Raw genomic sequence first — 16831 nt, forward strand, 5'->3', positions numbered from 1 at the left:
CAGAGCCTATTGCTGTCCACACAGCTCAGTTCCGCATAATTGGAGGCAGTGGAGTTTAAGATCGAGTGATTTGATCCGTGGATTTTAATGTGTCTCTCATGTTCAATGGAATTTGAAGAACCTTGAAAACCTTCATATCTTCCAGCGCCTCGGGACGTCCTCCAATGTAATATTGTTGTTGTTGTTGTGTACTGTATCGCCTTGCATCTTTCATTACTGATGCCACTTTTTTAACAGCATTTCAGCGCATTAGCGTTTTCTGTGTAGCTTCAACTTTCCTTAGTATGCCCGTAATGTGGAGGTGCCCTGCGTCCTCTGATCCGACTGACGCGTTATCTTTTACGCTTTTTTTCAAGTCGCTCAACTTCTGTCCGTTCTGAATCGTTCACTGAGATTTACTGACCCGTTTCGCTCGGGCGTTTTTTTCACCCAAAAACGTGCTCGTGTCACTCCGTTCATCACTGCACAGCCCTCAGAGCTTCCTCCAAAATTCCAGTCCTACATTTTCTCCGACTCCTCCGCCGTTCTCTCTGTGAGATCTTTTACTTTTACACCATCTCAAAGAAATAGCTCTTCAGAAGCTTTAGATTTAGAAGCATGAATGATGCAACTTTGCAGCGTGCCATCAAATAAATCGCATTATTCACAGCATAGCTTTTAGGAATGCCAAGGCTAATACTATTTGGCAGTATCCCTTGGATAAATTCACTGGGAAGAGTTTTATTTTCATTTTAATGAAAAAAGGAATGTTGGACCTCGAATGAGCTACAGAAGTCAAATCCAAATAAGCTGTCAGCTACAAATACTGCTATGTGTATTACACGACAAATATAACCTTGCTGTTGGCCTTCTAATCGACCATTTGTGCAGCATTCAAACTATGTTTGAAGAATCGAATGCATGACTAATTTGATTTTGAGTTGAACGACGTACTGAACAAACCTCCTCCGGTGTACTCGACATTTCTCTCCATTTTTGGCTAAAGCAGCAACGACCCGACTGCAAACTTAAAACCCGAATAAAGATGTATTTTTGAACGAGGAGGGTCAGAGACCTTTCCCACCTCTCCGGTACTGACCACGTCAACATAATGCCGCGGTGTTGTACGTAGAGGTAGCCAGCTCTCGCCACAGATGACCTCGCCATAGGTCTAAAGTGTGAAGCATTGAAAAGGGGTTTGAAAGCTTTGATAGCAACAACATCCAGAGACCCTTCATGGAAGCCATGAAGCCTAAAGTCACTGTTAGGGCCGACAGCGCAGAGGAATATAACACTGCACGTGACCTTTACATCAGTTGGATACTGTCATGGTGTGAGCATTAGAATTATTTGCCATCGTCTAAATACTGTATCTGCAGTTTAAAACATTTTGCAAAAACTGAATAGATTGTTTTACAGGTGTTGATGGTTTTTAGGGAGAGAGAGGCAGACCCACCTGACATAAATGTGTCGTCTACCGGGAAGATTGAGCTTTTATTTACACGTACGTTGGAAGAACCTTTGTTTAAAAGGCATTTTGCAATCTTAAGAATTATCTTTGGGCTACGTTCTCAATGTCAAGATGACAACAGTGGGTCACACAAACATTACCCGTAGTCGCATACAACATAACAAGACTTTTTGCAAAAAAAATTACCCTTTTGCTTTGGTTATATGGTGTTATAATAATAATAATAATAAATTGGTCACGTCAATCCACAACTGTTTGTGGGATGCTGCTGTGTGCAATTGGCTGCTGCATTTCCCCCACAAAATACACAGTCACTCCACTTTACAGTAGATTCTGTGTCGTGTTTTGAGATGTCTCAACGACGTGATAAGGCGCTATATCAAATGCAAGGATTATTATTATTATTTTATGCATAAGAAAGGTTAAAATACTCTGTTTTATTAGATTAGCCTTCTATTTATTTTGAAAGTCTTTTTAAAAATGAAAAGAGTTACTTTTCCTTTTCTAAGTTTTAATTTATAACCTTAAGTAAATTACAATTTTTAGCATTTTTTTTATCCGTCCTGATGGTTTTAACAAATGCTTTCCTTTGTATGAAAAGCACATCACAGGTGGCATGGTTAAACAAGGCACAATAGTGACTATATTTTTACTTTGATCTCTTTTCAGTAAATGTTGGGTAATTATAATGACTGTGCTGTCATTTTTCAACCAATTGAATCCTAAATCCGCAACCGTCTTAGTTTCTTAGACGTTGGTGGTAATTACATTTTTCAGGATGCAACGTTCTGTTGCAACTTTAGGAAACACTGTGCGGAATATAGTTTCCATATTTAATCAATAGGAGTTATACTGACCTTTAGATCATTGGTCAATATTTCATATTCAGACAAGTGCAACCAGAATGAGTGAAGGACTTAAGATTTCTAAGTTATCGGGACACTCTGTAAAGCTGAACCTTATCAGAGAACAATTTGGGAGAACAGGCTGTTAAAAACGTGTCGAGGACGTCGATGGCCATAACTCATGTTAGTAACATTAATTTTAAAACGCAGGACTAGATACCAAAATGGATTTTTCCCAACACTGTAATTGAGAGGTAGAACAGACGCAACAGTAGAAGCAGTAAATTGCAGTGTTGACGAAATGCCTCAAAACGGATAAGTATCTGATTACAGAAAAGCTTTGCAAAATATAGGGACCAATGGACACAGACTGAGATAAACCAGTGTGCTACTGGACACGGTGTTTGTGCTGCTCAGGCTTGTGGGGGCTAACGTTATTGTCTGTGGAGCAGGAAAGCAGGAGGGAGTCGTGGAGAAGAGGACGGACGAATATTGCGGAGGCTTTTGTGGATTGTGTTTGGGTTTTTTTTAAAAGGAGATTTCCACAGGAGATCGAGTAGGAGCGGTGGAGTCCTTGATCGGGTGCTCTTTCCATAAACTGTGGACATTATGGCCCTTTTTAGTTCAATGTCTCATTTCCATAGGATTTCCAACTGTATGTAATTGTCATTAGAAGAGGCCAATGAAATTGATTTAATGCAGTCATTTGAATTCAGAATGAATACGTACTGAAGCCAAAGCTGTAATTAGTCTAACCCAAAGATCACGTAGCTGTTTATTCAAACCTGCACCATAAAACCCCACTGATGCATTGAACATTTGGTGTACATCCTGTGTTGTATTTTGAGTTTTCAGCCTCACAGTTTGAAGATGACAACTCTTAAATCTAGCTCCTCGATCTGGCATGATTTTTGAGTCATTATTGTTCAATTCAGGGCTAAATAATATTAAGAATTGGATTTCAAATGTTTCAGACTTACCAGAATAAGGACGAAAAATCTGTTGTGTGTGTCAGATTGTTAACTCACGAAGGAAATTCAATGGGGGACACATTTCATTGACATCCAACTCATGAGCTTGTGGCGGTAAATGATGTGGCGCTGAATTCTTGTGATCAAAAAAGTGCATAAAGGTATTTTTGTAAACTTGTATTTTGAAGAGATTTAGGAGTGATATATTTCCTTAGAATGAAAACTAGATGGATTTTGTAACCACTAAAGAAATACTAGGCTTGACTTTAATCACTTAGATTAACTTTCATGCCTTTTAGAACTTGCCTTAAACTGTATGTATGTACGTATGCATTGATATATTTCAGAATGTACTGTTTTCAGATTTAACTGTTTAATACAGTGAGTTAAGCGATTAATAAAATTTTTTTTGATAAAGAACTGTGCACTGATATTTGTGACATCTAAAATCAGTTAGTCGATGTAGTTAACCTTTATTGCGTTCTTACTATGGTTGTGTTTACCGCAAATGTTTGAACTTTTCACAATTCATGATTATATTCTAAAGAGAGGCGTCAACATTTTGCCATGTTTTACATGAGGAGCTTAAGTGTTGTGTTCTGGCAAACAATCCATTGCCTTTTTGGGTCTTCTGCCTTTGAACCTAGTAATGTACTACAATAAGCGAGGCTTAGGAGAGAGACACCGCAGTTCTGCTTTCTGCTTCCAATCAGTGACTTTTGAGTATTAAACATATTTTTTTTACATTCCAGTATTTTGGGGACGTCCTCCCGACGTGAAAGGCACTATACAAATGTAATTTGTTGTTGTTGTTGATAGCCTACTCTCTGGAGACGACTGTTTAGTGAAATTGGCCAGTTGTGTACATTTTAGACTTGGACATTGTATTCTAACATTTACATTAAAATGTAAAGTCAGCATTTATGTAAACCCGATTTAAATAAAGAAAAACAGTTATGGGGCTTAATGTTGACATTTAACTGGATTTATTTGCATGATTTATTTGCATGATTGATTCCAGTGGAAATTGAACAGCTGTCTTGTCATACCTGCAGTTGAATTAACAATTACAGAGCGTTGTTCAATGCTGAGTGAGTAAGTAAGTACATTTTGTTGCATCATACGACCTTTGTCACTATTTGCTTAACTGAAAGTGTCTTTGCAATCTGTTTGAGTAAACCCACCCTTTTTGCACCGGCTGCGATTCTTAAAAGTAAGATTTTGGTTTAAATCTTTGTGCTAAACCTACTCTTAACATGTCTTTGGCTATTAATAGAGAGTAACACGATTTTAAGCAAACTATAGAAATTGTGATACAATGCAGAATACAACCAGAATTCAGCGGCACTTAAACATCCAATCTAATTGCAGGAAATCCTACACTTCCCAGAGTCTTTGTACAATTTGCCCAGTTTTCTGTAAACACTTTCTTATTTTGGGGGGGAGAATGACATTTTTCGGGATTACGTAACGCTCGGAGATAGGGTGTGGCTTGAATCACAGCAGCTGTGCAAACGGTGTTTAATTTCCATTTTGTAAGTCAACCGGTGTGAACCCGGGAGAGCCGGGAGCAGTCAGCACAGGGTTTGCCGAGGACACGAGCGAATGCTCAAAGCCAGTTGGGACACGCAGACCTGTAATTGCAGAGACCTCTTCCTGCTCGACGCTCACGACTCATAAACAGCATGGATCGTGCACCCTACACTAAGCTGGAGACGTTTAACCTTCGCCAGAAAAGAATTGCGTAAGTACCGTCCTCCTCGTCGAAGCAGGTGAACGTGTTCTAGTCTCTGGTACGTTTCATACTTCATTTCCGGTAAGAGTTCAATTACAAAATTACAAGTTCGGTTCGGATAAAGAAGGCCCTTCAACCCATCTGACCTCCCCGCCCCCCCCCCCCCCCCCCCTGTTAGTTGTATAAAATATTATAAGTAAAATACAGTATGAAGAATGTACAAGTTAATACTAAAATAATATGTTAACATAATAATATTGATAATGATCCTTGCACTTGAGACAGGGCCTTATCGCGCCTTCGAGATGTCTCAAAGCGCTTCACGGGATACGCTGTAAAGTGTAGTGACTGTATATTTTGTGGGCAAAAAACGTTTAACATTGGAGTAAAACGTTCTGTGAACCCCGTGTAGAGAGGGAAGTACAGGGGCGGCCCTCAATCATGTAATTAACAAGATAAAGAACTAGAGAACTCTTGGGAGTTGCTCTCATGGTTTAATTACATTATGGGGAGCACCTGTTAGACCAAGGACTGGGCAAGAGACAGCCCACCAAATGATTCTATTCGGCCCGTCACTGTGTCTAGCAATAGAAAAAATTACAGTTCGTTCAGTCACAAAAAAAAGCATCAGTTTTAAATGCGTCCCTTACATTTCTTATTTTTGTCACAGGGTCGATGGTTAATTGCTAAAGGCATTAGTTTTTTTTCTCCACAAATTTGGCACTTGAATCAGACGGGGAACATCAGCCAATCACACGGCTTTAGTTGTGCGCACGGTCCCTTCAGTGTTGAATCGGCTGACGTCAGAAATGTACGGATCGGCAAATTTTTCCAACACGTGCGAGTGCGGCCACCGCGGCGATACTTTTCACTGAAGAGGACGTTAATTCGAAATGAGTTCATCAAAGAAGCGGAAAGTGGATCCTGAAGAACCGAATATTCAACAAAGAATGGACTTCTAAATATTTTTTTTTACCGGTGTGGGTGGAAGAGCCGTGTGCTTAACTTGCAAAGCAAGTGTGGCAGTGCTCCAAGACTACAACTTGAATCGCCATTTTGAGAGCAAACACGCTTGCAAATATAAGAACGTTTCTGCCGAAGAAAAAGGAAAGAAAGCTGACGAGATGCTTGTTCGAATGCAGAGAGGGCAAAGCATTTTCACAAAACAATTTGCATCCCAGGATGAGATTACAAGAGGGAGTTACGTGATTGCACACAAAACGGCAAGAACAACAAACCATTCTCTGAAGGAATGTCTGGTTGGTTCCGCCTCGATTTTATGTTCAGTCAAGAAAAAACAGCTCGAGAACAGTCGAGGATGTCTCTGCGAATCTGGATCTGCAGTTACAAAACAAAGTCTTGCATGTTTTTCACTGGCACTCGATGAGAGTTGTGATGTCAAAGACACAGCCCAGTTGATCATTTTTATTCGAGGTATCACCAAACATTTTGAGCTCACAGCAGAACTGGCATCAACGCAGTCAACGAAAGATACAACAACTGGAGAAGACTTTTTGGAGGCAGTAAATAAGTGTATCTTAAAATTAGGAGTGGAGTGGAAACAATTGGTGAACGTGACCACCGATGGAAGCCCAAATCTGACAGGCAAAAATGTTGGGTTACTGAAAAGAATTCAAGATCAAGTCAAAGAAACAAATCCAGAACAGAATAGTGTTTTTCTACACTGCATTATCCGCCAAGAGGTCCTCTGTAAGAGTGTTCTAAAGCTAAGCAATGTCACGGACAGAGTTACGAAAGTGGTCAACTATATTCGAGCAAGAGGATTAAACCACAGGCAATGTGTAACTCTGCTTGAGGAATTGGAATCCGAGCACACGGATGTTCTGTATCACACAAATGTAAGACGGCTTAGTTTAGGAAAGGTCTTGAGAAGAGATTGATTGATTTTTGGGCATGAAACAAAACGATTGGGATTTCCCGCGGCTGAATGATGCGCATTGGCTCAGATTTCGCATTTGCCGTTGATATCGTGGGCCACGTGAATGAACTGAATTCAAAACGGTAACGGAAGCGGAGCTTTGTGCACGATTTGTATTGCAGTGTCAAGTCATTTATACAAAATTATTTATTTTATCGCATCAGATAGAAAACAGGCTCTTCGTCTACTTTCCAACTGTGCAGCAGATTACTGTTTGCGATCAAAGCCTTAAAAAGTATACCTCGTCACTACTTGACTTACATACCGAATTTTCTCGCTGATTCCAGGATTTCAATTTGATCAAAAATGACCTGTCTTCACCTTTCTCATTTGATGTTGACAAAGCCCCATTTGACCTCCAGCTCGAGCTTATTGACCTGCAATGTGATCCATTGCTTGCGGAGCAATTCAAATCAGTGCCGCTTCCCAGTTTTTACGCCTCTCTTAATGAATATACCTTTCAAAAAATAGAGGCTCAAGCCTGGAGGATGCTTGTGCAGTTTGGATCAACATACATATGCGAGGAGACATCTTCTGTGATGAAAATCAATAAATCAAAACATAGATCTGCGATGACTGATGACCACCTTGCAGCAGTACTCCGCGTTGCAATTATTAATAATATATCTAACACATGGTATTTAAGGCACATCAGAACTCATTGTGTTCTGTGCATTTTTATTCACAGAGCATCTTGTCGGCTGTTTTTCCCGGAGGATCCTATCAAAATTGTCAGAGCTCAGGGCCAGTATGCGTACGATGAAAAGGAAAGGGCGTACCTGGACTGTATCAATAATGTGGCTCACGGTAAGGAGATTATTAAAACTGAGAAAATGCACACAACCAGAGTTTAAATGCTTGGACCTCGACTCTTAAAGGAGGATAAATATAATTTGTTGTATGTTGCACGTGTACAACAGCCGTGCCTGGTGCAAATCTAAGGCCTGAACTTGCACCATTCTCACACCCAGTAGGACCATTCGGTCTTAAAATGGAAGATCGCCCACAAATTTGCAAAATATAACACTGAGCACTCAATCCGCAACTGTTTGTGGAGACACTGCTGTGCACAATTGGCTGCCGCGTTTCGCCCACAAAATATACAACGGCAGCAGGATTACATGTGTATAGCGCCTTTCACGTCGGGAGGACGTCCCAAGGCGCTGGACAGTGACAGCATTTCAGACCCGAGCTGGGGTCAGGGGGGGAGGGGGGAAGGGGGGTGACCGATGGTATGGTCGAAGAGGAGGGTCTTGAGGCAGGACTTGAAGGAGGGGACGAGGATGAGTGACTGGGGGATGGAATTCCAGAGGTTGGGGGCAGAGTGGCTGAAGGCTCTCCCGCCAATGGTGGGGTGGGTGGGTCGAGGGACGTGGAGCAGCCAGAGCCGGCTGAGCGGAGGGAAAGGGCAGGTTGGTAGGGGGTTAGGAGGTCGCAGAGGTAGGGTGGGGCGAGGCCATGGAGGGCTTTGTATGTGAGGAACAGGATCTTGAACTGGATCCTCTGAATGATAGGGAGCCAATGGAGTCAGGTGAGAGTGGGGGAGACGGGGTCACGGAGTTTGGTGTGGGAGAGGACACGGGCTGCAGAGTTCTGGATTATCTGCAGCCTGTGGAGGGAGGAGTTGGGAAGGCCGACAAGCAGGGCGTTTGCATAGTCGAGCCTGGAGATGATGAAGGCATGAATAAGAGTTTCAGCGCCTGAGGGGTGAGGTAGTGGCAGAGACGGACAATGTTACGGAGGTGAGGGAAGGCAGAGTGGGTCATGACTTGAATGTGGGGAGAAAAGACAGTTGAGGGTCGAACAAGACCCCCAAGTTCCTGACTGGCTGGTGAGTTGTGGTGTGCAACCAGGTTGATGGTGCCAGAGACTGAGGTGCTGAGGCGCTGGCACGAGCCGATCAGGAGGGCCTCAGTCTTGTTCACATTCAACTGTAGGAAATTCACCCTCATCCAGGACTGTTCCTTCGAGAGATTTTGGCCGAGAATGCAAGTTCTCCACTTCCCGCTCCGGGAAAGGGAGTGAAAAGTTACTGTCTTCTCGAGCCTGGGGAAGCACATGGGAATATTAGGTTAGGATGCGAACCCCGGAACAAATCAGCAATTCGTCTGAACACAGTCCTCGAGTGAAATAGACGGAATTGATCTAACAACACAAGGTTGCCATCTGCTGTCTCCTTATAGAGTGCAAGGGGAAGAAAGAAATATGTGTATTTCTCCAAACAATTCCATTTTGGGGGGTGGAATTGTTCACCCAGCAATGAAGCAGGAACCCGGTCGCCAGTCGATTCGCGGATCGCTTTCCCGGGAGTAATGGCCCCTTTTCAAAAAAAAATTTAAAATAATAATTTGGTCACCCGATGCACGTCCGCTTGTGGGGACGCTGGTGGGCGCAACCGGGCTTCCGTATTCTCTCTCGTATCCGGTTACAAAATACAGTCACTCCGCTTTACAGCGTACTCCGTGAAGCGCTTTTGAGACGCCTCAGAAAACGCGATAAGGCGCCGTATCGAATGGGAGGATTATTGTAAGGTCCGATTTAATTGTGAGCAGTGAAATAAATGACTGTTCATTCCGCTGAAAGCTCACCCGCTCGGTTAGATTATGAAGCCGTGTGCCAAACCTCAATGTCTTGCTTTCGCTCTGCAGTCGGATATTGTCACCCAGATGTCGTCAAAGCTGGATCTGACCAAATGGCATTGCTGAACATAAACACACGGTTTCTACACGACCATATAACGCACTACGCCAACAGATTGTCAGAGACGCTGCCACCAGAACTCTCCACCTTTTATTTTGTCAACTCTGGGTAATGAAATCAGTCCCAATTTTTTTTTAAAAAAATAAAATCACCTAAAAATATGATTAATGATTTTCAAAGGATAGAGATTATTACGAAAGATGTTTTTGCCACTTTAAATGAGATAAATTTGATTTCCTTCAGATACCGAATAAGCCTTAAGCTTTCTCCAGGGCAGAATGAAAAAAAAAAAGCTTTCTTTAAAAAGAAAAGGTTTCGAGAAGGTTTTCCGTCAATTTTTTTAAAAAGTGTGTTAAAAAAAAAGTTATTTGGAACTAAATTACCATCCTTTGAAACTCTTTTCAGCTCCGAGGCAAATGATCTTGCTGTTCGGTTAGCACAGCAATACACCCGGCACCAAGATATTGTTGTTCTAGAAAAGTAAGTTGCAATGAATAAATGGTATGTGGATATCTATATAAATATACAGTCAATTCCCTTTACGGTATATTCTGTGAAGCGCTTTGCGACGTCTTGAAGACGCAATAAGGCGCTATATCAAATGGCCACAGAGTCTTTCAGTTAGAAATTATACATTAACATTGTTTGTACTTCTGGCTGTTGAAACCAACGTGAAATTAATTTAATTCTGCTGCTGATTTAAAGAGAAATCCTGAAGGCGTTGAATCTACCAATTTCTGACAATGGAATTAAGTCTGATTTCACTCGGAGAAGGGTGAGAAAGTATTAAAATATGAAAGCCACCAGTATAAGAGATACTTCATCCAATCTCAAAGGAGTTTTGAGAGAAAAAANCATTTTTAAAAGTTTGTTAATTACCAAGCTTTAGCTGACGAGGATTGAATTATTGCTTTGGAGTTTATATAATTCATCGCTTGATTCAAATCACTTCATCTGCAAGAGTAAAGTCAAAGCAAAATCAGGTCAATTAAATTTATCCTGGTTTACTGAATATTATTCATAACCTACTTGGAGTATGACCGTTTCTTATGAGTGATGCTGTATTTTAGTTTCCTCCAAGTCTGAAGTAATATGTGATGTAAATTGACACACTCAGCCTCTGTATTTACTATATATATATATATATACATATCTAACCTCGTCTTATTTCAATAATTAACGTGACTATCAATAATGAACTTTTTTTGTATTCAAAGCGCTTATCATGGACACCTGACTTCATTGATCGATATCAGTCCCTATAAATTCAAGAGCCTGAGACCACAGAAGGAATGGGTCCATGTGGTACGGTGACGTTTGCTGTTTCGCGTGTAAAAATTTGCGGGAAATATTGCTTCGTGAACGGTTCCAAGTCACAGCTGAACATTTCTCGTCATTTCCTGAAAGGCCCCTATTCCAGACACCTACCGCGGGAAGTACAGGGAGCAGCACCCTGACCCTGGCGCGGCTTACGCCAACGAAGTGAAAGCTGTAATTGACGAAGCAGAAAAGAAAAACCGAAAGGTAAATACACGCATCTGAACACGTCCCTGAACATGCTTGTCCTTTCAGAACACGGAAGCATTTCGCCCTCAAATAGACGGTCGATTCACTTTACAGTCTATCCTGTGAAGGGCTTTGAGACGTCGAGAAGACGTGAAAAGCGCTCTATCAAATGCAAGGATTGTTATATTATTATTTGTGCATAAAACGAACCAAATGTTATTTAATAATGAAGTGCTCCAAAGACCCTTTGCTGTGGTGACGTCCAGACTTAATTGCTTACGCAGGCTTGAACCTCACTTACACAAGTAACTTGGGTAAAAAATACCGACTTGGGTCGGGGCTGTGGTCAAGAATCCGTACAATTATCAGCACAAATTATACGGGTAAAATGTCAGATGTCAGCATATACCACACGAACCCATTCCTTTTGTTGTCTGTAAATACTGCTCAAGTCCTTTCAGTCACAGCTGCGATCCTCCATCGGCGGCCGAACTTTCAGCCGTTACTTACGTCCGGACACTCTCCCTCTATCTTGTTGTTGTTGAGGGAAATTAAAGAGACCAATGTTTTCGGATCTCATTCAAGTAACTGTCTCAAGGGCAGGTCTGGATAATACAGCACAACAGCAGAGGTCAGTAACCAGCTATTGGGAGCAAGAATACTTCAGAGTTTCATTCTTAACTTAACCCATCGACACTGATTCTACCTCAATTACTAATTGTACCTTACTGTCACCCAAGCTAAACGCAAATCATTCTCTTACCTGTGTGCGGTTGCGCTGCCTTCTCACACATTTACCAAATTGCCTATTAAGGATAGTGGCAAACTTTGGGATTTTTAAACCAACTCCAATCGCAGTATGTCATTTCTGTATCTGCATATTTTATTTTTGTCACATTGGGGGAGATCTGAAGTGGATTCTCACAATTCCCAGCAACTCCCTAGATCCTCGTCTTTCTTTATTCAGGTTGCTGCATTTTTCGTTGAATCGTTGCCAAGTGTTGCTGGCCAAATTATCCCACCAGCAGGCTATTTCCAGAAGGTTTTGGAGTACGTATACTTGTATTTCTTCTCTGAACATAAGCTGAACATAAGCGGTTCATTCCAGTCACATTAATTCCCATTATCCACGACATCTTTGGATCAGAATTAATGTCTCAGTGCAATTGTTTGCAAATAAAATCTGCGCCTTTTTATGTAAATGTAGATCCGGATCACCCGTTTAACAGGCGGTGCTGCCGTTAGTGCCCTATCATTGGCAACTGCTTCGAAAAGGCGAGAGGGCCTGGGTTCGATTCCCAGGCAGGGCAATACGTTTGGCAAGCTACCTCAGTCCACACATACGCCAGTTTACTTAGCAGTAAGTAGGAACCTAGTTGTTAATCGTTTGTCGGATCGCTTTTCCGGGGGCAATAATCCCTTCAGAAAAATATTTATATATGATAATTTGGTCGCCGAATCCACAACTATTTGTGGGACGCTGCCGTGCACAATTGGCTGCCGTGTTTCTCCCACAATATACAGTCAATTCACTTTACAGTGTATTCTGTGAAGCGCCTCGAGACGTCTCGAAGACGTGATGAGGTGTTACCTCAAATGCAAAGACTATTATATTATTAGTAGTAAAACGGTGGGATAAAGTTGAATCACAAACTCGCATCACTAGTGATTACAGCCGGGTGATCAGCGCAAGTGAAACCACAACCCGTGTTTCTTCATCAAAAAAGGGGAGAAAATTCAGTGACAGCGTGCACTCTATTGGGAGAAAAGTGGCATCTTTCGAACAACTTCTGGCGCGCTTGCAGTATTCTTCATTTACCTTTTGTGTAAACCCACCAGGTAGCAGCGCACCTCTTCAGGTAATTCGTCTCCTCGGGCCATCTTTATGGACCCTTAAGATCGGCTATGTTTTATTTTGTAATTTTTAAGAGACCACATTGGATTCTTTTTATAAGACGTTTCTCTCGCATCCTCGAAAGAGAAAAAAGACATTGATGTTTATTCAATCGAGTGAGATAGGCCCAAGGTCTCTCGGTCAAAGGTCTCTGGGCCACATTGCTGTTACTTTTTTTAAACGTTTGAAAGATAACAATGCAAATTTTACCCCCACAATGTTGCATCCCTTTTTTTACAGACACGTTCACGATGCTGGAGCAGTATTTGTTGCTGATGAAATTCAAACTGGTTTCGGGAGAGTTGGCAAGTGCTTCTGGGCATTCCAGCTGCAAGGAGATGATTTTGTACCAGATATTGTCACCATGGGAAAACCCATTGGGAACGGACATCCTTTATCCTGTGTAGCTACAACAAAAGAAATTGCAAATGTGTTTGATGCAACTGGAGTGGAGCATTTTAACACAGTAAGTCATCTGATCCCCTCCATCCAAGTGAAAATGAAACATCACGTAAATTCAGTTGTAAACAAATGGCTCGGTTATAAAATCAAAAGGTCACTGAAATGTTTATTCATATAATGGGATAAGGACCAGAGTATAATAGCTTTTATATTATATTATTAATAATAATCCATGCTTTTGATATATTGACTTATCATGTCAAAACATTTTAAAGCACTTAAACACTTTAATGTTAAGTATCGTGACTGTATTTGTAGGCAAATGTGGGCAGTTAAATATGCCTAAAGCAATGACTTATAAGAACGTGGTTGTTAATCGATTGGTGGATCGTTTTTCTAGGGGTAATAAACCCTTCAAAAAAATAATAATAATAATAATTTGGTCACTCAATCAATCCACGACTGTTTGTGGGACTGTGCTGTGCTGCTGCTGCGTTTCACTCCCAAAACATAGTCAGTTCACTTTACAGTACATCCTGTGAAGCGCTTTGAGACGTTTCGAAGACGTGATAAGGCACCGTATCAAATGCAAGGATTATATTATAATGTCTCCTCCAAAGAATGGCATCTCCGACATCACTACAAGACGCTGACTGACAGCTGAGACGATGCACTCAAACCCACAGCTTCTGGTCACAGAGGCTAGAATGCTACCAGCTGAGCGAGGCCGAATTCATTAATATTTTCATTTGTTATTACGATACAATCCAAATTTACATTTAAATAGCGCCTTTCGAGTCAGGAGAACATCCCAAGGCGCTTAAAATACTGGCTTTGGCACCCGAGCTGGGGGTTAATTTAATTCCATTAAATACAAAAGCAACTCAGAAGTTAAGGTGACCCCGATTTAGGTATTTGCAGCTAATGAAAATTTCCAATTAAGAGTCTCAAACCTACTGCCCGAGGTATACCCAGCCCTGTGTACAGGGAAGCTCCCACGTTTGATCTCATAATTGTACGGAGTTACCTAATCTCAGCTCGACCATTAGCAGTACAGTGGGACTTGTGGTAACTGAACTAGAAAAGGGAAAAATCTGCTTGAGGCCTCCCTCCTCATCGTAATCCATTACCTTTTACTAGAAAGTGGGAGTGAACATTTAGTTCCAATAGACGGGAATTTCTACGTGTAGGTGAGATACATGCAACTCTAGGTTGGATACTTTGGAGCGTGCTAATAATAATCCGTGTATTTGATACAGCGCCTTATCACGTCTCAAAGCGCTTCACAAAATATACCGTAAAGTGAATCGACTGTGTAATTTGTGGGCGAAACACAGCAGCCAATTATTGCGCACAGCAGCGTCCCCACAAACCGTCGTGAATTCGGTGACCATTGCGATTTTTTTTGAAGGAAGTATTATCCCCGTTAGGTATCTGCATGTTCAGACACCTTAGTTGACGCTCATTTCAAAAAATATGAATCTTGTTGTTTGATCATTGAGGTGAAAGGACACACACTGGGAAATGATGTTTTTCTCTCTCGCACTCTAACTGGATTGTCATTGCTGTGATTAGTTTGGAGGGAATCCTGTATCCTGTGCAATAGGCCTGGCAGTGTTGGATGTCATTGAAAAGGAAGATCTAAGAGGAAATGCCTTACGTGTTGGTACCTACTTAATGTCCTTGTTGAATGAACTGAAAGCCAAACACCCAGCCATCGGTGATGTCAGGTATTGGAATGATCTGATCAGTGTTAAGATACTTTTGATTTCCTTGCCGCCATTACCTCAGACCACTTCTTTTATTTTGTACCCAAAGGGGGGCTGGCCTATTTATTGGAGTCGAGTTGGTAAATGATCGACAGGAGAGAACACCTGCTCCAGAAGTGGCGAAGAATTTAGTTGAAAGGTATGAATATCATATTTGTGAAGATTTTTCAGGTGTACAAAGCTTTTTTTTAAATTGCTATTTGGGCAATATGTCTCAACCCAATGCAGTATAAGTATTACATAGTATAGTGTGGGACACAAGTAAAGCAACTGCCAGGATGGTAGAAGGTGAACTAGATTTCATTTGATGGTACTCCACTGTTTAGGATGAAGGAAGAATTCATCTTGATTTCGACAGACGGGCCAGACCGAAATGTCATCAAATTCAAGCCCCCAATGTGCTTCACCATGGAAAATGCCAAGTTTGTGGTCAACAAGATAGATAAAATACTTTCTGGTAAGTTGGGGGGGAAAGAAAATCTGTGGGGGAGGCAGTTACTACTATTTAAGTTGTAACCCACACAGGGAAATCTTTGCAATATAACTTTTCAGGGTATGAAAATAATTCAAGTTAGCCTCAGCATTTTTGAATTTGTTATTGTTTTATCAGTACAGGCCTTAGCAGTGTTGCCCCTTATGGTTGCATAACTTGGTTTGTATTTGCATTCTCGACTAATGCGATTGCCCCTTAAGATGAGGGACCAAAGGGTTCTCTGGCAGCCAACGGAGCTACCCGAGAAATTGTATTGCAACTAAACAAAAACAGGAGCCGGAAAAATCTGACACCTTCTGGGATCATCCATTGTGTTGGGACAGAGGTGAAAATACTCATGTTAAATGCATTAAGCTTGACATCTTGCCCCCTGTATGCTGCAGAGTGCTAGAGGAAAGATCCTTACCCAACACTGCTCCAGTGTTAGACCTTTTTNCTCAAATGCTGCATTTTGCAACTCAAAAATGTTGGTGGAATACCTATCGAGTTCATTTGGAACAAAAGTGCCTAATGGTTGCCTTATACGTATAAATCTCCATTTAAAACGGTTTAGTTAACTACAGTAATTAAGGAAGTAATCACATTTTAGGATGTGAATTATAAATGAAGCGGATGGATGAGCAGCACACATTTTACTGCATTACATTAAATCAATAATGAGGGAATAATAATTGAACACTAATTGCACAACTGCCAGACTTAAAAAGATGTTTTCCCTTATTCCTCCAGGTCAGTCAGGATGTAATCAAACGTCAAGCCTCCAGCCTGAATGAAAATATAAATTGCAAGCTGCTCTGACAATGGGTTAGTTACACAATTGAGTCTTTGAATAATTGTTTTAAAGCTTGTGTACCCATTTGTCTTTCCATACACTTGTGCTTGTTTGTATATAAAATAGGATTCACAATAATGTAGGTGGGGGAATTTTAAACCTTTCTCTTTTCTTAAAAAAGGGCATTTAAAGCAGTTAAAAATGCAAACTTAATGCCCAAATAACCTAACCAACTATATTAAGACACCAACACAATAGTACATATTAATCTTTCTGGTCTTATTTTTAATTTATACACATTTGCAGTGACAACCCCTTTTTGGTCTAATAACAAAAGATGATTTGTGAAATCTTA

The 16831-nt window shown here is 41.2% G+C and overlaps 1 protein-coding gene across 2 annotated transcripts; it reads left to right on the forward strand.

Moving 5' to 3' along the window:
• The first annotated feature begins 4532 nt into the window (after window positions 1-4532).
• On the forward strand, window positions 4533-16825 carry phykpl (5-phosphohydroxy-L-lysine phospho-lyase). Of its 2 annotated transcripts, XM_007901370.2 has the most exons (12): window positions 4533-5010; window positions 7629-7747; window positions 9589-9748; window positions 10046-10120; window positions 10858-10945; window positions 11048-11164; window positions 12114-12196; window positions 13281-13506; window positions 15018-15172; window positions 15261-15350; window positions 15538-15668; window positions 16434-16825. In XM_007901370.2, exons 1-12 carry the CDS (start codon window positions 4952-4954, stop codon window positions 16475-16477), a joined length of 1347 nt encoding a protein of 448 aa, XP_007899561.1. In that variant the 5' UTR covers window positions 4533-4951; the 3' UTR covers window positions 16478-16825. The 2 variants fall into 2 exon arrangements, with proteins under 2 accessions (XP_007899561.1, XP_007899560.1); XM_007901369.2 differs by lacking the exon at window positions 4533-5010 and having other exon boundaries at window positions 7424-7747.
• Window positions 16826-16831: the final 6 nt, after the last annotated feature.

This window comes from Callorhinchus milii, unplaced genomic scaffold (assembly GCF_018977255.1).
Source record: "Callorhinchus milii isolate IMCB2004 unplaced genomic scaffold, IMCB_Cmil_1.0 Scaffold13, whole genome shotgun sequence".
Lineage (NCBI taxonomy): Eukaryota > Metazoa > Chordata > Chondrichthyes > Chimaeriformes > Callorhinchidae > Callorhinchus > Callorhinchus milii.